The sequence below is a fragment of the Eurosta solidaginis genome, chromosome 2 (assembly GCF_040869045.1).
Source record: "Eurosta solidaginis isolate ZX-2024a chromosome 2, ASM4086904v1, whole genome shotgun sequence".
Classification (NCBI taxonomy): Eukaryota; Metazoa; Arthropoda; class Insecta; order Diptera; family Tephritidae; genus Eurosta; species Eurosta solidaginis.
Genome location: NC_090320.1, coordinates 205,603,987 through 205,623,527, shown reverse-complemented (window position 1 = coordinate 205,623,527; position 19,541 = coordinate 205,603,987). Strand labels below are relative to the sequence as shown.

Sequence of the window (19,541 nt, the reverse complement as noted above, 5' to 3'; positions counted from 1 at the left end):
TCCTGGTTCTTATAGAGCATAATCTTTCTCCGCATATCGATCCTGATGTCATGGTCAACTAAGAAGTCCACTCCCAATATGACTTCATCAACAATCTCCGTCACAATGAATTTGTGTAGAACCATGACCTTTCCAATTAATACCTCACATACCACTTCTCCTTGGACTTGGTTATACTCGCCAGTGACCGTACAACCTTGCTCCAGGTAACGTTTTTACTCTCCTGTTGACCAAGTCAGATCGGATCAAGGAATGAGATGCGCCCGTATCTACAGTCAGTACACGTTTTTTGCCATCCATATTCCCTCTGACGGTAAGACTGCTCGATTTTCTACCAATTTGCGACACAGATATCACAGGACATTCAATAGCTGGGGCAAGTTTTCGTTCTTTACAACTGACACGCTCTTGCTCATCTCCTCCAGCTTTGCGTTTACGGCCACCCGCATTTGAAGCATTTGATAACTTTTTCACTCCGCTTTTGCGACCCTTCCAGCGCCTCCAATATTGCGTCTACCCACTCTGGCCTTTCCACTTCCACGCGATGAGCTTTGTATGCGGGCTTACTCAAAAGTGACGCTGTTTCCTGAGTCAATGCATGTGATACCGTTTCTGCAAATGTTGGCTTTGGGTTTGCGTATGTGGCTCGCTTCGTTTCGACGTCCCGTATGCCATTTATAAAGCTCTGAATTTTTACCCTTTCGGTGTATTCCACGGATGCGTCGGCATTCGCCAAATGTGCAAGCCTTTCGACATCTGACCCAAACTCCTGCAAAGTCTCATTAGCTTTTTGGTAGCGGTTTTGCAACTCTATTTGGTGTATCTGCTTCCTGTGTTCGCTTCCGTATCGCCTCTCCAGAGCGCTCATCAATGTTTCGTAGTTGTTCCGCTCTCCCTCGGGAATAGTCTGTAGGATTTCAGCAGCAGATCCTTTCAATGCCACGAATAGTGCAGCAACTTTATCTTCAGCACTCCAGTTGTTCACTGCTGCGGTCTTCTCAAACTGAATCTTAAACACCTGGAAAGGAACAGAACCGTCAAAGGATGGTGTTTTTACCTTTGAATTAATGGCTGAAACAGCTGGGCGATTCATTTGCAACTCCTGTATACGACCTCTCGAAGCTTCTATCTCGGCATCAATTTTGTCCTCGAGCTGCACAATTTTTGTATCCTGTGCTTCCAGCTTTGATGTTACCCTTATTTCCTGTGCCTCCAGCTGCGAGGATATGCGGGCCACATGTGCTTTCAACTGCTCAGCAACTGAGATGTCATATATGTCTTTTGCTCTTCCAGTTGAGTTTCCATCTTGGATGTAATCTGTGTCGACATTTCTGACATACGCGTTTCTTGTGCTTCAATCTTCGATGTAATCTGTTTCGACATTTCTGACATACGCGTTTCTTGTGCTTCAATCTTCGATGTTATTCGTGACTCTTGGGATTCCATCTGTGATGACATATACGTTTTCTGTTCTTCCAGTTGAGATGATACTGTCGATGTTTGAGCAGATATTGCAGCCAAAATCATGTTCAAGTCTGTGCTCGTAACTGTCTGCGATGTTTCGTTTTTCTCTTCAATTCAAGGCGCTCCTTAGCATCGGCTTAGAGATGGCAGCACCCCTTAGTTTTGCTAATATTCGTAACAATATGTTTGCGACATCCGCCCCATGCAACTCCTGCCACGGTCGCTGCCACTTTCCTAGATGTTCTGGTCTTCACGGAAACCCCCGACGGGCTTCATTGCGCCGTGTTGCCAGGCCGCAATAACAAATACACCGGACATCCCAATGCTTACCCAGGGACGAGCAGTCCCAAGGCCACAACAGCAATTCCGTCCTAGCATTGCTGCGATTCAAGAGACTAAACTCACAGCAAGATCTGCTCTGTAGACCTGTTCTGGATACAATGTCCACAGAAAAGATCGCGAGAGCGGGAATGAAGGCGGACTCGCGTTTATCATACAGCACTCAGTGCAATATCGTATATTTGATCCCCACATCGGCCGCAGGGACAATGTCCTGGAACGTCTTGGCTTATCTGTCCGGTCAGGCGAAGTAAACCTAGAAATCATCAACATCTACATCCCTCCGCCCTAATATTAGTGCGTTACTCACTGGCGACAATCGCATTATCTTAGGCGATTTCAATGCCCATCACGACCTATGGCATTCAAACTTGCAGGCGGACAGCAGAGGTGAGATGTTGGCGGATCAAATAGAAGAAAAGAGGTTCTGCACAATAAACGGTAGTATGGTAGGAAGCTGTCACAGTTCGCCAGATATATCAATCGTGAGCGCAGGACTCGTAAACTGCGTCAACTGGCAGCCGATGGTAACACTGGCAGCCGATGGTAACATTGGCCTCCGACCACCTGCCAATACTCATCTCGCTCGAGCGTGCCGCCGACTTCTTCGCTCTGAAAAACGCACTTTCATAAACTTTAAAAAAGGAAAGTGGGAAGAATATAAATCCTTTACAGACAGCCGCTTTGCTGCCCTCCCTATCCGACTGATGCTCGCCAAGGGGAGCGTGCTTTCCGCAAAGTCATTGAATCCGCCGCGGCTCGCTTTATTTCCGCCGAAAGAATTTCCAAAATTCGGCCTCACTTTCCGGCGGAAGCTGCAAATATAGCGAGAGAACGTGATGTTGTTGTTGTTGTTGTAGTCGGGGAGTGTTATCGATGTGATGGTCCTTTGCCGGATACAGATCCGGTACGCTTCGGTACCATAGCACCATTAAGGTGCTAGACCGACCATCTCGGGAACAATTTATGTGGCCACATTAAACCTTCTGGCCATTCCCTCCCTCCCCACCCCCAAGTTCCATGAGAAGCTTGGGGTCCCCAGAGCCTCGTCTGTTAGTGAAACAGGATTCGCCGTGGATAGGTGAGGTTGACAATTGGGTTTGGAGAAGATATATATTGCGCTGGCAACCTGAAGCGTTGCGCTACACAGCCCCTTGAATCTGGTATTTTAGTCGCCTCTTACGACAGGCATACCTACCGCGGGTATATTCTGATCCCCTAACCCGCTGGGGGAACCTGATCTTAAGAGACATAAACCAACAACAACAACATTGCTTGTGGATGAACACAAGTGGGCGAAATGGGGGGAGCATCTAAGAATCTGTAACCTCTCTGCCGGTGTGGGTAAGCTTTGGTCCACCGTAAAGTCCCTATCGAATCCATCCAAGCACAATGACAAAATTTCCATCGCTTTTGGCGAGGAAGTGCTGTCGGATGCGAAAAAATGCGCGAGCGCCTTTTGCCGGCAATATATTACACATTCTACGGTTGACAAAGCTAGGCGGAGGGCCAACAGACACGTTCACAAACATAAATTCAGCGCGTCCCCAATTACCATCACCACCAAAGAGGTTGAGGATGCCATCGGTCAAGCCAAACCATCTAAGCGGTGGGCCCTGACGGCATAGCTACACCGATACTTAAATGCCTAGGGTTTTAAACATTTAGCACATGTCTTCAACCTGTCTCTTTCCACCTTTGTCATTCCCGAAAAATGGAAAATGGCCAAGGTGGTCCCGCTACAAAAGCCTGGGAAACCAGCTAACATAGGAGCCATATCGCCCGATATCTCTCCTATCGCCAGTAGCCAAGACGCTTGACCCCTACTTCAAAGCAAATTTACAGCTAGCCTGTCATCAGCATGGCTTTAGAAAACTTCGCAACACAACGACCGCGCTAAATGCCATTAGCACCGAGATAAATTGCGGGCTTCGGGGAGTGTCCTTATCGCTAAAACAACAACAACGGATTCATGGGGCTGATAAGCGCAATTCATAGCAACCAAATCGCCAACCTAACCCGATGCGAATACTGTTACGAATATGCATGTATCATCTAAACATTAAGCAACCGAAGCTTTGGCGACCCCAAGTTCCTCATGGAACTATGAGGTGGGGACGGAATGGATTAGAAGGCTCAAGGTAGTTGGTTCTATGTACCGGAGCGACTCGGGATTTTTCCCGACCAAGGACTGTCATTTCAGTGTAACCCCATTTAATTTGTTGCGTCCCTCCCACAAATTGTCATCCTCCCAGCAGCTCCTTGCAGCAGGACTGCTCCATATTCTCTTGCTCCCGGAAGGTATCGAACCCAATCCGGGTCCGTCTCCTGACCCCGGTCCTGAAAAATGGTTTTGCTGTATCTGTCGCAAAAGAATCTTTTTAGGACGGTCATACTCTGTTCCGTGTGTCTCGTGTAAGGGATGGTTGCATCGGACAGGTTGTTCTGGGCTTGATCCCAAAACCCGACGTCCACGTAACTTTTATAAATCTTTTGTGGCTCCTTGCTGTTCACGCCCAAGGGCGTCCCGTAGTCTACGTCTAAGCGCCCCCCCCCCCCCCCACTACCTTCCAGCACAACAGCAATTGCGTCCTGGCCTTCCCCAACCCAGGCGTAGTCACCCGTCACTTACCCCCAGAGTGGCGATGTCTCCCCCCATGCACTTCAGAATTCTGCAGTTAAACTGTAATGGACTAACTGGGAAGATTACGGAGATAGTCAATTTCATGAAAAGGCACAACATCCGCATTGCTGCGATTCAAGAGACTAAACTCACAGCACGATCTGCATTGCAGACCTGCTCTGGGTATAATGTCCACAGAAAAGATCGCGAGAGCGGAAATGGAGGCGGCCTCGCGTTTATAATACACCACTCTGTGCAATATCACATATTTGATCCTGGCATCGACCGCAGGGACAATGTCTTCGAACGTCAAGGCCTATCTTTCCGGTCAGGCGATGCAAACCTAGAAATCATCAACATCTACATCCCCCCTGCCACCTGTTGCCCCAGTGGATACCGCCCTAATATCAGAGCCGTACTCACTGGCAACAATCGCATTATCTTAGGCGATTTCAATGTCCATCATGATCTATGGCATTCAAATTTGCGGGCGGACAGTAGGGGTGAGATGTTGGCGGATCAAATAGAAGAAACGACGTTCTGCACAATAAACGGAGACGCCCCCACACGTATGGTAGGCAGCTGTCACAGTTCGCCAGATATCTCAATCGTGAGCGCAGAACTCGTAAACTGCGTCAACTGGCAGCCGATGGTATCATTGACATCCGACCACCTGCCTATACTTATTTCGCTCGAGCGTACCGCCGACTTCATCGTCACCGAAAAACGCACTTTCATAAACTTTAAAAAAGGAAAGTGGGAAGAATATAAATCTTTTACAGACAACCTCTTTGCTGCCCTCCCTATCCCGATTGATGCCCGCCAAGGGGAGCGTGCCTTCCGCAAAGTCATTGAATCCGCCTCGGCACGTTTCATCCCCGCCGGGAGAATTCCCGAAATCCGGCCCCACTTCCCGGCGGAGGGCGCAAACTTAGCGAGAGAACGTGACCTTATAAAGCAGCTTGATCCAGGCCACCCCCAAATAAGGGATATAAACCAAGGGGATTCAAGGGGTTGTGTAGCGCAACATATAGCTTATCCAACCCAATTGTCAACCTCACCTTCGAGCGGCGAATCCCGTTTCACTAACAGACGAGGCTCTGGCGACCCCAAGCTCCTCATGGAACTTGGGGGTGGGGAGGGAGGGATGGCCTGAAGGTTCAATGTGGCCATATAAATCGTTCCCGAGATGGTCGGGCCAGCACCTTAATGGTGCTGTGTTACCGGAGCGTATCGGATCTGTATCCGACAAAGGACCATCACATCGATAACACTCCCCAAAGCCTTCGGGGAGTAACCTAATCGCTACAACAACAACAACGGATATAAACCAACGCATCAGATTGCTTGTGGATGAACAAAAGCGGGCGAAATGGGAGGAGCATCTAAGAGGTTGTAACCTCTCTACCGGTGTGGGTAAACTTTGGTCCACCGTAAAGTCCCTATCAAATCCGACTAAGCACAAAGACAAAGTTTCCATCGCCTTTGGCGACAAAGTGCTGTCGGATGCGAAAAAATGCGCGAGCGCTTTCTGCCGACAATATATAATGCATTCTACGGTCGACAAAGATAGACGGAGGGCCAACAGACACGCACATAAACACAAATTCAGCGCGTCACAAATCACCATCACCGCTAAAGAGGTTGAGGAGGCCATTGGTCGCGCTAAACCATCCAAAGCAGTGGGCCAGACGGCATAGCCATGCCGATGCTTAAAAGCCTAGGGAAAGAGGGGTTCAAATATTTAGCGCAGGTCTTCAACCTGTCTCTTTCCACCTTTGTCATACCCGAGAAATGGAAAATGGCCAAGGTGGTCCCGCTACTAAAGCCTGGTAAACCAGCTAACATAGGAGAGTCGTATCGTCCGATATCTCTCCTATCGCCAGTAGCAAAGACGCTCGAAGCCATTTTGCTCCCTTATTTCCAAGCAAATTTGCAGCTAGCCTCCCATCAGCATGGCTTCAGAAAACTCCATAGCACTACCTCCGCGCTAAATGCCATTAGCACCCAGATAAATTGCGGTTTAAATCAAAACCCCCACCATAGAACAGTACTCGTAGCGCTAGACCTATCAAAAGCTTTTGATACGGTCAACCATGGCTCGTTACTGCAAGACCTGGAAGGGTCTACCCTTCCCCCATGTCTTAAAAGATGGACCGCAAATTATCTGGGGTCGGCAGGCATCGGTGCAATTTAGAAACGAAACATCAAAGCCAAGGAGAATTAAACAAGGGGTACCACAGGGTGGTGTCCTATCCCAACTTTTGTTTAATTTCTACATATCTAAGCTACCTTCACCGCCGGAAGGAGTCACAATCGTTTCATACGCCGATGACTGCACAGTAATGGCCACAGGCCCAGGCCCACAGATCGATGAGCTATGCAATAAAATAAACGGCTACCTCCCTGATCTCTCCAGTTTTTTCGCCTCGCGAAACCTGGCATTATCACCGACTAAATCTTCCGCGACCTTATTTACAACATGGACGTCCCAAATGTCGACCATTTTGAACATCCACGTCGATGGCACTACGCTACCGACTGTCCTAATTCCCAAAATCTTGGGTGTGACGTTTGATCAGGATCTACATTTTGGTGAGCTCCTCATGGAACTTGGGGGTGGGGAGGGAGGGATGGCCTGAAGGTTTAATGTGGCCATATAAATCGTTCCCGAGATGGTCGGGCCAGCACCTTAATGGTGCTGTGTTACCGGAGCGTATCGGATCTGTATCCGACAAAGGACCATCACATCGATAACACTCCCCAAAACCTTCGGGGAGTAACTAATCGCTACAACAACAACAACAACAACATCACCGACTAAATCTTCCGCGACCTTATTTACAACATGGACGTCCCAAATGTCGACCTTTTTGAACATCCACGTCGATGACTCTACGCTACCGACTGTCCTACACCGCAAAATCTTGGGTGTGACGTTTGATCAGGATCTACATTTTGGTGAGCACGCAGCCGCAATTGTTCCGAGAATTCAGAGCCGTAACAAAATCCTCAAATCCCTTGCTGGCAGTACCTGGGGAAAAGATAAAGAAACGCTCTTGACTACATACAAAGCAATTAGCCAGCCGATTACGTGCTACGCGTCACCCATATGGTCGCCAAGCCTAAAAATTACCCACTGGAAGAAGCTACAGGCCTGCCAAAATACTACTCTCAGAACCGCCACAGGCTGTATTCTTATGTCCCCAGAACACCATCTGCATAATGAGGCGAGAATACTCCCCATCAGGGAATGAAACGAGATGCTGACCAAACAGTTCCTGTTGAATACCCAGAAACCTGGGCATCCCAACAGACATCTGATTGACGAGCCAGCACCGCCTAGGGGATTAAGGAGTCATCTCCGTAAGCATTTTGAGGAAATACGGCACCTGAGAACCCAGCCGTATAAAGCGAAAAAACACAAGCAGGTCCTTGGTGAACTCCACAAACAGGCGTCGGACCTTTATGCCGGGAATTTCCCGGTGAATCCAGTACTCAAAGTAAAGTTTCCAAAACTTGCGGAAGAGGAACGCATACTCCCCGGGGAAACGCGTGTCACTCTGGCTCAACTTCGTTCTGGATACTGTAACAGGTTAAACTCTTACCTATCCAGAATCAACCCCGACATACAAAATATATGCCCCGCTTGCAATGTGTCCCCACATGACACCAACCATCTATTTAATTGTAATGTGGAACCAACGCCTCTAACACCCCTTTCGCTATGGTCCACCCCTGTTGAAACAGCAAGTTTCCTTGGACTCCCGTTAGAGGATATTGATGACAGTTTGTGATCGGTCGCGTCTGTTAGGTGGGGCAAAGCACTGCTACAACAACTACAACAGAAGGCTCAATGTGGGCTTATCAAATCGTTCCCGAAATGGTCGGGCGTGAACCTTAATTGCGAAAGGTACCGGATGATATATCCGGCAAAGGATCATCAACATCGATAACACTCTCCAAAACTTTCGGGGAATGTGATTTTCGCTACAACAATAACATAACACTCTTCAAAACCTTCGAAAATTGGCCTCATCGCAACGCAACAACAGTTGGAAAGTCAGGCTTTCATGCGGCACCACATCAGAATTCCAGAATTTTCAGAGTAGCAAAGTTGGAGAGGGAAAGATTAGTGGCCTCTTAGTTTTCTGGATTATTAACTCGTTCAAACTCCGAAGAGATTTTAGGCCGAGCACCTCTTCCAATTTGCGTGCTCCTTTAATTTTTTCTTACGAATTGGCGGGACGGCACCTACATGGTTTCCGCTGACTCCAAACGACATCTGCAAGGCAGAAATACACTCGGAATGCTTGCCAAATCACTGCGAGGGGCGACCCCGCTTAGAAACACTTTCTTCCATTGGAAAAAACTTGTTTCTAAAATTTTGATGTTGCTTTGCCCGGGGCGTGAACCCTGGATATTTGGTGTGGTAGGAGGAGCACGCTATCACCACGTCACGGCGGCCGTCATAGCAGGTCGATAAAAACAAAAATTACCATTGATTTAAAACGTTTCTGTAGTTAATTGAAACAATTATAAGCTTATTTATATTTGATTAAAAATTAAATTGAGTTTTCATGTTTCCTTACAAAATTAATATATACGTAGTGTAGTATCTAGTAATATTAGATTTATATAGCACCCTCAGAAATATGTGTCAGAAATATGAAAATTAAATAAATCAGTTGGCTGTGTAATATTTTAAGAGACAAGACGTATTTGAGATTTAATAACAATATAAAGAGATAGATCCGTAGATCTTACATTGGCGACGAGGAAAATACTTTTGTGTCCTTTTTGAGCTAGAGGCTTTAAGGAAATTGGCGATAAAGACATTTTAAATAATGGATCAGAGAAGATTTGGTAAAAGTTTTGTGAATGATATCACAAGAAATATACATTTTGCAAAATTAGCCTCGAATTTTATAGTATTTATGTAAAAGTTATGTAAAAAGTTTCTTGCTTAAATGCTGATTAATGATTTAAATATCGATGATATATTGTTGAAAGTTGAAAATTTTGAAATATTGAAATTAATTTTTTTTTGGAAATGAAAAATGATTTTAAACGATTGAAGTATTTCAAAATTTTTCAAATTGATTAAAATGAAAAGGAATTGGAAAATGCTTGCTTAAATGCTGTTATGAATATTTATTGCTTAAATGCAGATGATATGGCTTGAATGCCGATAAGTGGTGTTTTTAAATAATGTTATGAAAGTTTATTGCTTAAATGCAGAAAATTGGTGTTTTTCTTTTCATTTTTATTAAATTATTTATTAATATGTTGTTTTACTTAATAGGTGATGCAAAAATGCAATTATCGGTAGAAAGATTTGTATAGAATATGAATGAGGGGAGAATAGTGGGCAATAATGGAAAAGTTGGCTACAATCATTTAAGTATTTCATAGAAGCTAGTGGTGTGCAGGATGAGCAACATAAGCTGAATTTATTGTTACATTTCGCTGGAAAGGAAGTACAAGACGTATATGATCAGTTGCCACAATCAGAATGTGTAAATCGCGGTCCTCTTGCTAGTGGATATGTGTTACAACAAACGGTATACGAAAAAGCAATCAATAAATTAAATGATTTCTTTCTTCCACAACAGAATGCTACTTACAAGAGGTATGTTTTGAGATCGATGGAATTTGAGCCTAATGAAAGTGTCACTGTATATGCAATGCGTTTGAAACAACAAGCAGAGCGATGCAATTTGGAGATAAATTAGAGGAACATGTGAGAGATCAGATTATTAAAAAATGTCGTTCAGTTGCGCTTAGAAGAGAAATGCAAAAACAAGGTGATGCAAGTTTACAAACAATATTGACTACGGCCAAAGTTTTTGAGTCGATTTCAAAGCAAGAAAAGGCATTTCCCAATAAAGAAGGAAAATGTATGCCAACATTTTCGGATGTGAATAAGATAAACGCAATAAGCGTCTTTTTGCGGATGATGCACTGCTCATCATCAGTGAGAAATATGCCGACTGTGCAATGCAGAAAGCACAAGAAGATCTTGACTCTCTATACAACTGGTTGTGCCTTAAAAAATTGAAGCTATATATAGATAAGACTAAGTTCATTTCCCTTCCCAAGGTAGTCGGTTCTATGTACCGGAGCGACTCGGGATTTTTCCCGACCAAGGACTGTCATTTCAGTGTGACCCCATCTAATTTGTTTCGTCCCTCCCACAAATTGTCATCCTCCCAGCAGCTCCTTGCAGCAGGACTGCTCCATATTCTCTTACTCCGGGAAGGCATCGAATCCAATCCGGGTCCGTCTCCTGACCCCGGTCCTGAGAAATGGTTTTGCTGCATCTGCCGGAAAAGAATCTTTTTAGGACGGTCATACTCTGTTCAGTGTGTCTCGTGCAAGGGATGGTTGCATCGGACAGGTTGTTCTGGGCTTGATCCCAAAACCCGACGTCCACGTAACTTTTATAAATCTTGTGTTGCTCCTTTCTGTTCACGCACAAGGGCGTCCCGTAGTCTACGCCTTAGCGCCCCCCCCCCCCACTACCTTCCAGCAGCCACGCTGCTCAGCAAGCCACAACAAGTACCCGCTGCTGCTCGCGCCCCACGGCGCCAACAACTCAAACAGCTGATACCACTCATAACTACTACCTTCGTAGTAGAGTTGGTAGCAATGCTGAGCATCAGCCCCTGCCCCCGTCTTCTCCCCCCACCCCCCCCCCCCCCCCCCCTCCTTTCCGGCAGCAATCGTGCAGGTCAGGGAAACAGACTCTTAGTCCCTACCTCCGTTTGCACCGTCTGCCAGCACAGAATATATAGGTTTGCGACATCTGCCCAATGCAGCTCCTGCCTTGGGGGTGCCACTTTCCCAGATGTTCTGGTCTCCGCGACGGCAACCCCCCGACGGGTTTCATCGCGCCATGTTACCAGGTCGCAAACCCAAATAATCCGGGTACCCCAATGCTTGCCCAAGGACGCCCAGTCCCAGGGCCACAACAGCAATTGCGTCCTGGCCTTCCACAACCCAGGCGTAGTCACCCGTCACTTACCCCCAGAGTGGCGACGTCTCCCCTTATGCACTTCAGAATCCTGCAGTTAAACTGTAATGGACTAACTGGGAAGATTACGGAGATAGTCGATTTCATGAAGCAGCACAACATCCGCATTGCTGCGATTCAAGAGACTAAACTCACAGCAAGATCTGCATTGCAGACCTGCTCTGGGTATAACGTCCACAGGAAAGACCGCGAGAGCGGAAATGGAGGCGGTCTCGCGTTTATCATACACCACTCTGTGCAATATTATATATTTGATCCTGGCATCGACCGCAGGGACAATGTCTTAGAACGTCAATGCCTATCTGTCCGGTCAGGCGATGCAAACCTAGAAATCATTAACATCTACAACCCTCCTGCCACCTGTTGCCCCAGTGGATACCGCCCTAATATCAGGGCCTTACTCACTGGCAACAATCGCATTATCTTAGGTGATTTCAATGCCCATCATGATCTATGGCATTCAAACTTGCGGGCGGACAGTAGGGGTGAGATGTTGGCGGAGCAAATAGAAGAAACGACGTTCTGCACAATAAACGGAGACGCCCCCACGCGTATGGTAGGAAGCTGTCACAGCTCGCCAGATATCTCAATCGTGAGCGCAGAACTCGTAAACTGCGTCAACTGGCAGCCGATGGTAACATTGGCATCCGACCACCTGCCCATACTTATTTCGCTTGAGCGTACCGCCGACTTCATCGTCACTGAAAAACGCACTTTCATAAACTTCAAAAAAGGAAAGTGGGAAGAATATAAATCCTTTACAGACAGCCGCTTTGCTGCCCTCCCTATCCCGACTGATGCCCGCCAAGGGGAGCGTGCCTTCCGTAAGGTCATTAACTCCGCTCGGCACATTTCATTCCCGCCGGGAGAATTCCCGAAATCCGGCCCCACTTCCCGGCGGAGGCCGCAAACTTAGCGAGAGAACGTGACCTTATAAGACAGCTTGATCCAGGCGACCCCCAAATAAGGGATATCAACCAACGCATCAGATTGCTTGTGGATGAACACAAGCGGGCGAAATGGGAGGAGCACCTAAGAGGTTGTAACCTCTCTAACTTGGGTCCACCGTAAAGTCCCTATCGAATCCGTTTCCATCGCCTTTGGCGACAAATTGCTGTCGGACGCGAAAAAATGCGCTTCCTGCCGACAATATATAATGCATCCTACGGTCGACAAAGATAGACGGAGAGCCAATAGACCCGCACATAAACACAAATTCAGCGCGTCACCAATCACCATCACCGCTAAAGAGGTTGAGGACGCCATTGGTTGTGCTAAACCATCCAAAGCAGTGGGCCCAGACGGCATAGCCATGCCGATGCTTAAAAGCCTAGGGAAAGATCTGTCTCTTTCCACCTTTGTCATACCTGAGAAATGGAAAATGGCCAAGGTGGTCCCGCTACTAAAGCCTGGGAAACCAGCCAACATAGGTGAGTCGTATCGTCCGATATCTCTCCTATCGCCAGTGGCAAAGACGCTTGAAGCCATTTTGCTCCCTTATTTCCAAAAAAATTTGCAGCTAGCCCCTCATCAGCATGGCTTCAGAAAACTCCATAGCACCCAGATAAATTGCGGTTTAAATCAATACCCCCACTATAGAACAGTACTCGTAACGCTAGACATATCAAAAGCTTTCGATACGGTCAACCATGGCTCGTTACTGCAGGACCTGGAAGGGTCTACCCTTCCCCCATGTCTTAAAAGGTGGACCGCAAATTATCTGGGTGGTCGGCAGGCATCGGAGCAATTTAGTAACGAAGCATCAAAACCAAGGAGAATTAAACAAGGGGTGCCACAGGGTGGTGTCCTATCCCCACTTTTGTTTAATTTCTACATATCTAAGCTACCTTCACCACCGGAAGGAGTCACAATCGTTTCGTACGCCGATGACTGCACAATAATAGCCACAGGCCCAGGCCCAAAGATCGATGCGCTATGCAGTAAAATAAACGGCTACCTCACTGATCTCCCCAGTTTTTTCGCCTCGCGAAACCTGGCATTATCACCGACTAAATCTTCCGCGACCTTATTTACAACATGGACGCCCCAAATGTCGACCATTTGAACATCCACGTCGATGGCACTACGCTACCGACTGTCCTACACCCCAAAATCTTGGGTGTGACGTTTGATCAGGGTCTAAATTTTGGTGAGCACGCAGCCGCAATTGTTCCGAGAATTCAGAGCCGTAACAAAATCCTCAAAACCCTCGCTGGCAGTACTTGGGGAAAAGATAAAGAAACGCTCATGACTACATACAAAGCAATTAGCCAGCCGATTACGTGCTACGCGTCACCCATATGGTCGCCAAGCCTAAAAAATCACCCACTGGAAGAAAATACAGGCCTGCCAAAATACTGCTCTCAGAATCGCCACAGGCTGTCTTCTTATGTCCCCAGAACACCATCTGCATAATGAGGCGAGAATACTCCCCATCATGGAGAAAAATGAGATGCTGACCAAACAGTTCCTGTTGAATACCCAGAAACCTGGGCATCCCAACAGACATCTGATTGATGAACCAGCACCGCCTAGGGGCTTAAGGAGTCATCTCCGTAAGCATTTTGAGGAAATACGGCACCTGAGAACCCAGTCGTATGAAGTGAAAAAACACAAGCAGGTCCTTGGTGAACTCCATAAACAGGCGTCGGACCTTTATGCCGGGAATTGCCCGGTGAATCTAGTACTTAACGAAAATTATCCAAAACTTGCGGAAGAGGAACGCATACTCCCCAGGGAAACGCGTGTCACTCTTGCTCAACTTCGTTCTGGATACTGTAACAGGTTAAACTCTTACCTATCCAGAATCAACCCCGACATACAAAATGTATGCCCCGCTTGCAAGGTGTCCCCACATGACACCAACCATCTCTTCAATTGTAATGTGGAACCAACGCCTCTAACACCCCTTTCCTTATGGTCCACCCCTGTTGAAACGGCAAGTTTCCTTGGACTCCCGGTAGAGGATATTGATGACATTTTGTGATCGGTCGCGGCTATTAGGTGGGGCGAGCATTGCTACAACAACAACAACATCTAAGTTCATGGTATTTTGCAAAAACCAGAACATCATACGTAATAACGATTTAAACAATATAACCCTGAAGATAAAAAACAATTTAATTCAAAGAGTAAATGAAATGAAGTAACTAGGAGTTTTAATTGATGAAAACCTGAATTTTGGAGAACATATAAATTATCTTGAAAGAAAAATTGCGCCGAAAATAGGATTCATGTACAGAACATGCAAACATATTAGTCAACGTCATAAAATAATGGTGTATCGTTCAATTATTGAGCCGCACTTTATATACTGTCCTACAATTCTGCTGATAGCGAGTGATATGCAAATTAAAAGACTACAAATACAACAAAACAATGCAATGCGATTTATATTAAAATGTCCCCCAAGAACATCAAAAACTATAATGCTGAATCGGCTAAACTGGCTTAGTATAAAACAGTCAATAAGTTACTTCACTTTGAAATTTATACATCATGTAAGATTAGGAATGCTACCGAGTTACCTGAGCAATAAAATATTATATAATCACGAGATCCATAGCTATGGAACTAGATACTGCAATAATATAAGACTGCCTAGAGTAAGAACAGAGTTCGCAAAGAAGACTTTAGAATACACTGGATACAAAATGTACAATGAACTACTTACTGAGATAAAATATTGTGAAAATATTAATAAGTTTAAAGTAAAATTATTTTTATATTGTAAAACACTTAATATTTAATGAAACAAATGTTTACTTAACATCAACTAGGTCTTAAAGACCGTAATAAACAAATATAATAATAATAATAAATGATGTTGCTTTAAAATCAAAGCAGAAAGTTAGTACAACTCAATGTTTCCAGTATATCCGGACATCGAGCAAATGATGAGCGTTGCCCGGCTATTGGAAAAAATTGTAATAAGTGTGGAGGGCGTAATCATTTTAGCATTAAATGTAGAAGTAAAAGGCGAATGTCAATAAATAATATATCTGGTGGAAAATTTTCAAATAAATTGGAAAATGAAAATGAACATGACATCAAAACGACAAAAGACAACCAATGATATTGTGAAATTTGTTGATGAAAGTATAGCTTTGGAAGATAATGATAATTATGTGTTTTGTATTTTTCAAAATGAGGTTGGAAATAAGATTAAATGCGAAATTGACAAAGTTCAAGCTATTGCTATTGTAGATTCGGGTTCAAAGTACAATCTAATAGATTTTATGACATGGACACAATTAAAAGCAAAGAAAATAAAGGTATTTAATCAACGTAAAGAAACTGGTAAAGTTTTTACAGCATATGGAGGACAAGTACTAACAAGAAAGTACTACAAAAGAAAAACCAAAACCAATTGGGAAAATTAAAAATGTCGTTGTTAGCATTCCAGTAGCACCAGTTATACAACCATATCGGTGGATTGCAGTTTCATTGGAAGCAGTAGTTGAAAAGAAAATTGAGGGATTATTGAGTCAAGACATTATAGAAAAAGTCAATGGTCCACCCAAATGGATATCTCCCATGGTTGTAGTGCCGAAAGATAATGGAAAAGATGTTCTTATTTGTATCGATATGCGAAGAGCTATTGAAGCTGTTCAACGTGAAAACTATCCGCTGCCAACTATGGAAAATTGTTTACCTAATATCGGTAAAGGAAATGATTTTTTTGCAAAAATTGATGTGAAACAAGCTTTTCATCAGATAGAAATTTCGGAAAAGTCTCCCGAAATAACAACATTTATTACACGAAAAGGATTGTTTAGATACAAGCGTTTAATGTTTGGTATAACAGGTGCCCCAGAGATTTTCTAAAAGATTATGGATCAAATATTAAGTGGGTATGAAGGATGTTTGGTTTACATAGATGATATACTGTTGTATGGTAAAACTAAAGAAGAATTGAATCAGCGCATCAACAAAGTTTTGAAAGTTCTTGAGGAAAATGAAGTAATTTTAAATAACGATAAATGTTTATATGGAGTTAACGAGATTGAGTTTCTGGGTCATAGGTTGAATAAATGTGGAATTATGCCTAATGAAGACAAGGTGATAGCTATCAAACAATTTCGACGACCAGCAACATCTGATGAAATTCGTAGTTTTCTTGGATTAGTAAATTCTCTAGGTAAATGTATACCAGATTTGGCTACAACAACAGAACCACTTAAATCTTTGACGAAGAAAGGTGCGTTTTTCAAATGGGAGAGGCACAACAGCAATCCTTTGATAAACTTAAAATAGTTAATTACGAGTAATGCTTTGCGTGGTTATTATAGTATTGAAGACCATACACAAATGTATGCTGATGCTAGTCCAGTGGCCTTGGGAGCTGTATTGCTGCAAATATGCGGATAAACGGCGAAGTGCAAAGGAAATTGACATACAAGAAGGAGACGGTGTACTTAAGCAAGCTGTAAAAGTAAATAAGTTAGCATCAACTTATGATCCGGTAATGCTCCAAGTCATAAAGAGGAAAGGATGTGATATAGTACTCCAAAGTCATGCGATTAACAAAATATATAGAAGAAAGGTGGTACATCTTAAGAAGGTTCCTGTTGAGCAAGCAACACCGGCATCTAATAAAAGACAAATACGGCTACCACAGCGACACATGCAGTAATTCTTATTATATCAAGAAGATTAGGATAGCAACATAATTTTCAAAATTAAAAGAAAAGAGTAATGTAGTATCTAGTAATATTAGATTTATATAGCACCCTCAGAAATATGTGTCAGAAATATGAAAATTAAATAAATCAGTTGGCTGTGTAATATTTGAGAAGACAAGACGTGTTTGAGATTTTATAACAATATAAAGAGATAGATCCGTAGATCTTACACGTAGGTATATAGGAAGTTTCGTAACATTTTGGGTACCTAAATGAGCTTATAAAGAGCATGAACACCCCAAATCGGGACCGTTTTCTGATATATTTACGTCTCCGAATGCTTGCTGGGAAGGTTTATTATATAGAGTACTCAAATATTAGCTCAAACTTACCTCCTGTGTAATATCCAAATCATGTTTGGCATGATCATACAAAGTCTCCAATTCCTCACATTTTTGCTCCAGCGCCGATTTCTCTTCCAACAAGGACAAACCATATTGGGCAGATTGTGCTCTCTCACTAGCAGCTTGATCTAGTTCGCGTGTCAACCGTTCAACTTCCATACGTAACTCATCGTTGGTTTTGCCGTCTGTTGCGGCATTTTTCAATGCAGACATGCTGCAGTCGTTTTGTGTGTGTTTGTGTAAAAGTTTTGTTTTTATTTTTTTTAATGGACGGGTATTTTATTTTTGAAAGAGGATTAGGGGGATTATTTGGACAATTGTTTTTCTGTGATGACACTATATTTCTGTTCTTTATTTTTTAAGAGTATTAGAAAGAATGATGCGATGATGTGAGTAAAACGTGTGGAAGAGTGTGGTGTCCGTTGTGAATCAAGTAGAATTTTAATTTTTGGGTAATAGTCTAGTTGAGGGGTCGACTGCTAATACGCTACCAAAAATATCGAGAGAGGTGTCAAACGACGCGTATTAATCTCGAGAACAATAATCTGATGGCGGAAAAGAAAAATTTTATCTCTATCCGGAGATATTTGCATTTGAAGTTGGCGATTTCCATGTGGTTGTTGTTGTGTTTGTACCCCCAAAAAAAATTGTGCATCACCGTGGCGGTAGCCACGGTTATACCACACACCCGGACTTGGCATGGCGTAGCCCAGGGTTATTTTTTATAATCGCGGCCGAAGGCCGCCAATGCAGAAATGTGTTCTGCGCAAAAATACTATGGATCCGACCCCCGATTTCGGAGGTACCCGCGGGTCTTTTTTCGGTTTTTCGTTAATATCTTTTGAACGCGTTAAAATTTTTATTTTCCGCCTTCGGATTATTAATACTGATGTCAAGACGCGTCGTTTGACACCTCTCTCGATATTTTTGGTAGCGTATTAGCAGTCGACCCCTCAACTAGACTATTACCAATTTTTGTTCTATATTCCGTGTTCATGTACTCTTTTTGGCAGCCGTAACTGTATTATACGGCAGCAACAGTATTCTTTCAATAATGGGTGTGGCGGGTTGTTTTGTGGGCGGAATCGTGATGTGATCGCCTGCTTCAGCGCTACGAATCGTTGCTTTTGGAGGGATGTGTATATGCATATGTGTTTGCTTTCTTTGTTTGTAATGTTTTGCTTGTCTCAATAATTTTCATTTTACTTCACTAATGGACGTATTTTTATTTTTCTCATGCATTTGTTTTATGTGATAGTTCGCTTAGCACAATTCCTCTTTTGGTTTCATACTCTATATCGGCACAATTTTGAAAATCACTTGTGTGGAACAAATATATGAGCTTCGTCTCGTGCCAAATTCTCACTTCATTAGCATGCAATTAATAAATTGTACGCTCGTTTATAAAATTCAATTGAATTGCATCAATGCCATTGTACTAAGATAAATTGACTAACAAATATATGGAATGCTTTATTTGACTGGTATACTCTCAAGTGGTCATTTAAATAGAGCCACTAATTAACACGATGCAAAAAAAAAATATAGATAGAAGCAGCAGTGACATCATGAATTCGGAGCGCCTTTTCACTTTGCACAACTCCTCTACACCAGCCACAAGCAGTCTGCAGATAAATTTTTTCACTACCCCTTTTCAGGGTATGAATTAAACTGGTCACTATGTTTTTTCCTTTCACTTAGCACTTTTTTGTTGACTTAATTGGAAAATATCCTTTTACTGTGCTATTTATTTAAGATTTTCCAAGTGGAAAATCTCTATCACAATCCCAATAAAAATATCCACGTCTTTTCTTTTCCTGTGTGACTAACGGAATGTGTGTGAAAATTTTTGCGTTTTTCTTTTACACATTCTTTCAAATGTCAAATTAGTGTACAAGGTTGCATGGTACCCATGGTTCAATTATACAGGTTGGCTCATCTTATCAGCAGTTTTTGTATGTGTAAGAAAAAGTTGCCAATTTGTTGGTTTCATTTTGAGTTTGCCATCTCCTTTTGACAATCCCATCGACCATGCAATGAAATAATAAAAT

General features: G+C 43.7%; 1 protein-coding gene across 3 annotated transcripts in view; it reads right to left on the bottom strand.

Annotated features, from left to right (window-relative positions):
* BicD (protein bicaudal D) overlaps positions 1-19,306 on the bottom strand; it is a 75,852-nt gene extending 56,546 nt beyond the window's left edge. Inside the window, exons 1-2 of one of the 3 annotated variants that reach the window (XM_067766974.1) lie at positions 18,460-19,306; positions 17,479-17,839 (exon numbers count right to left, since the gene is read on the bottom strand). In XM_067766974.1, the coding sequence (XP_067623075.1) occupies positions 17,479-17,703 (225 nt within the window). In that variant the 5' untranslated portion in view covers positions 17,704-17,839; positions 18,460-19,306. Of the gene's footprint in view, positions 1-17,478; positions 17,956-18,459 lie in introns of those variants that run through there. The other 2 variants (XR_010949758.1, XM_067766973.1) reach the window with 2 other exon arrangements.
* Positions 19,307-19,541: the final 235 nt, after the last annotated feature.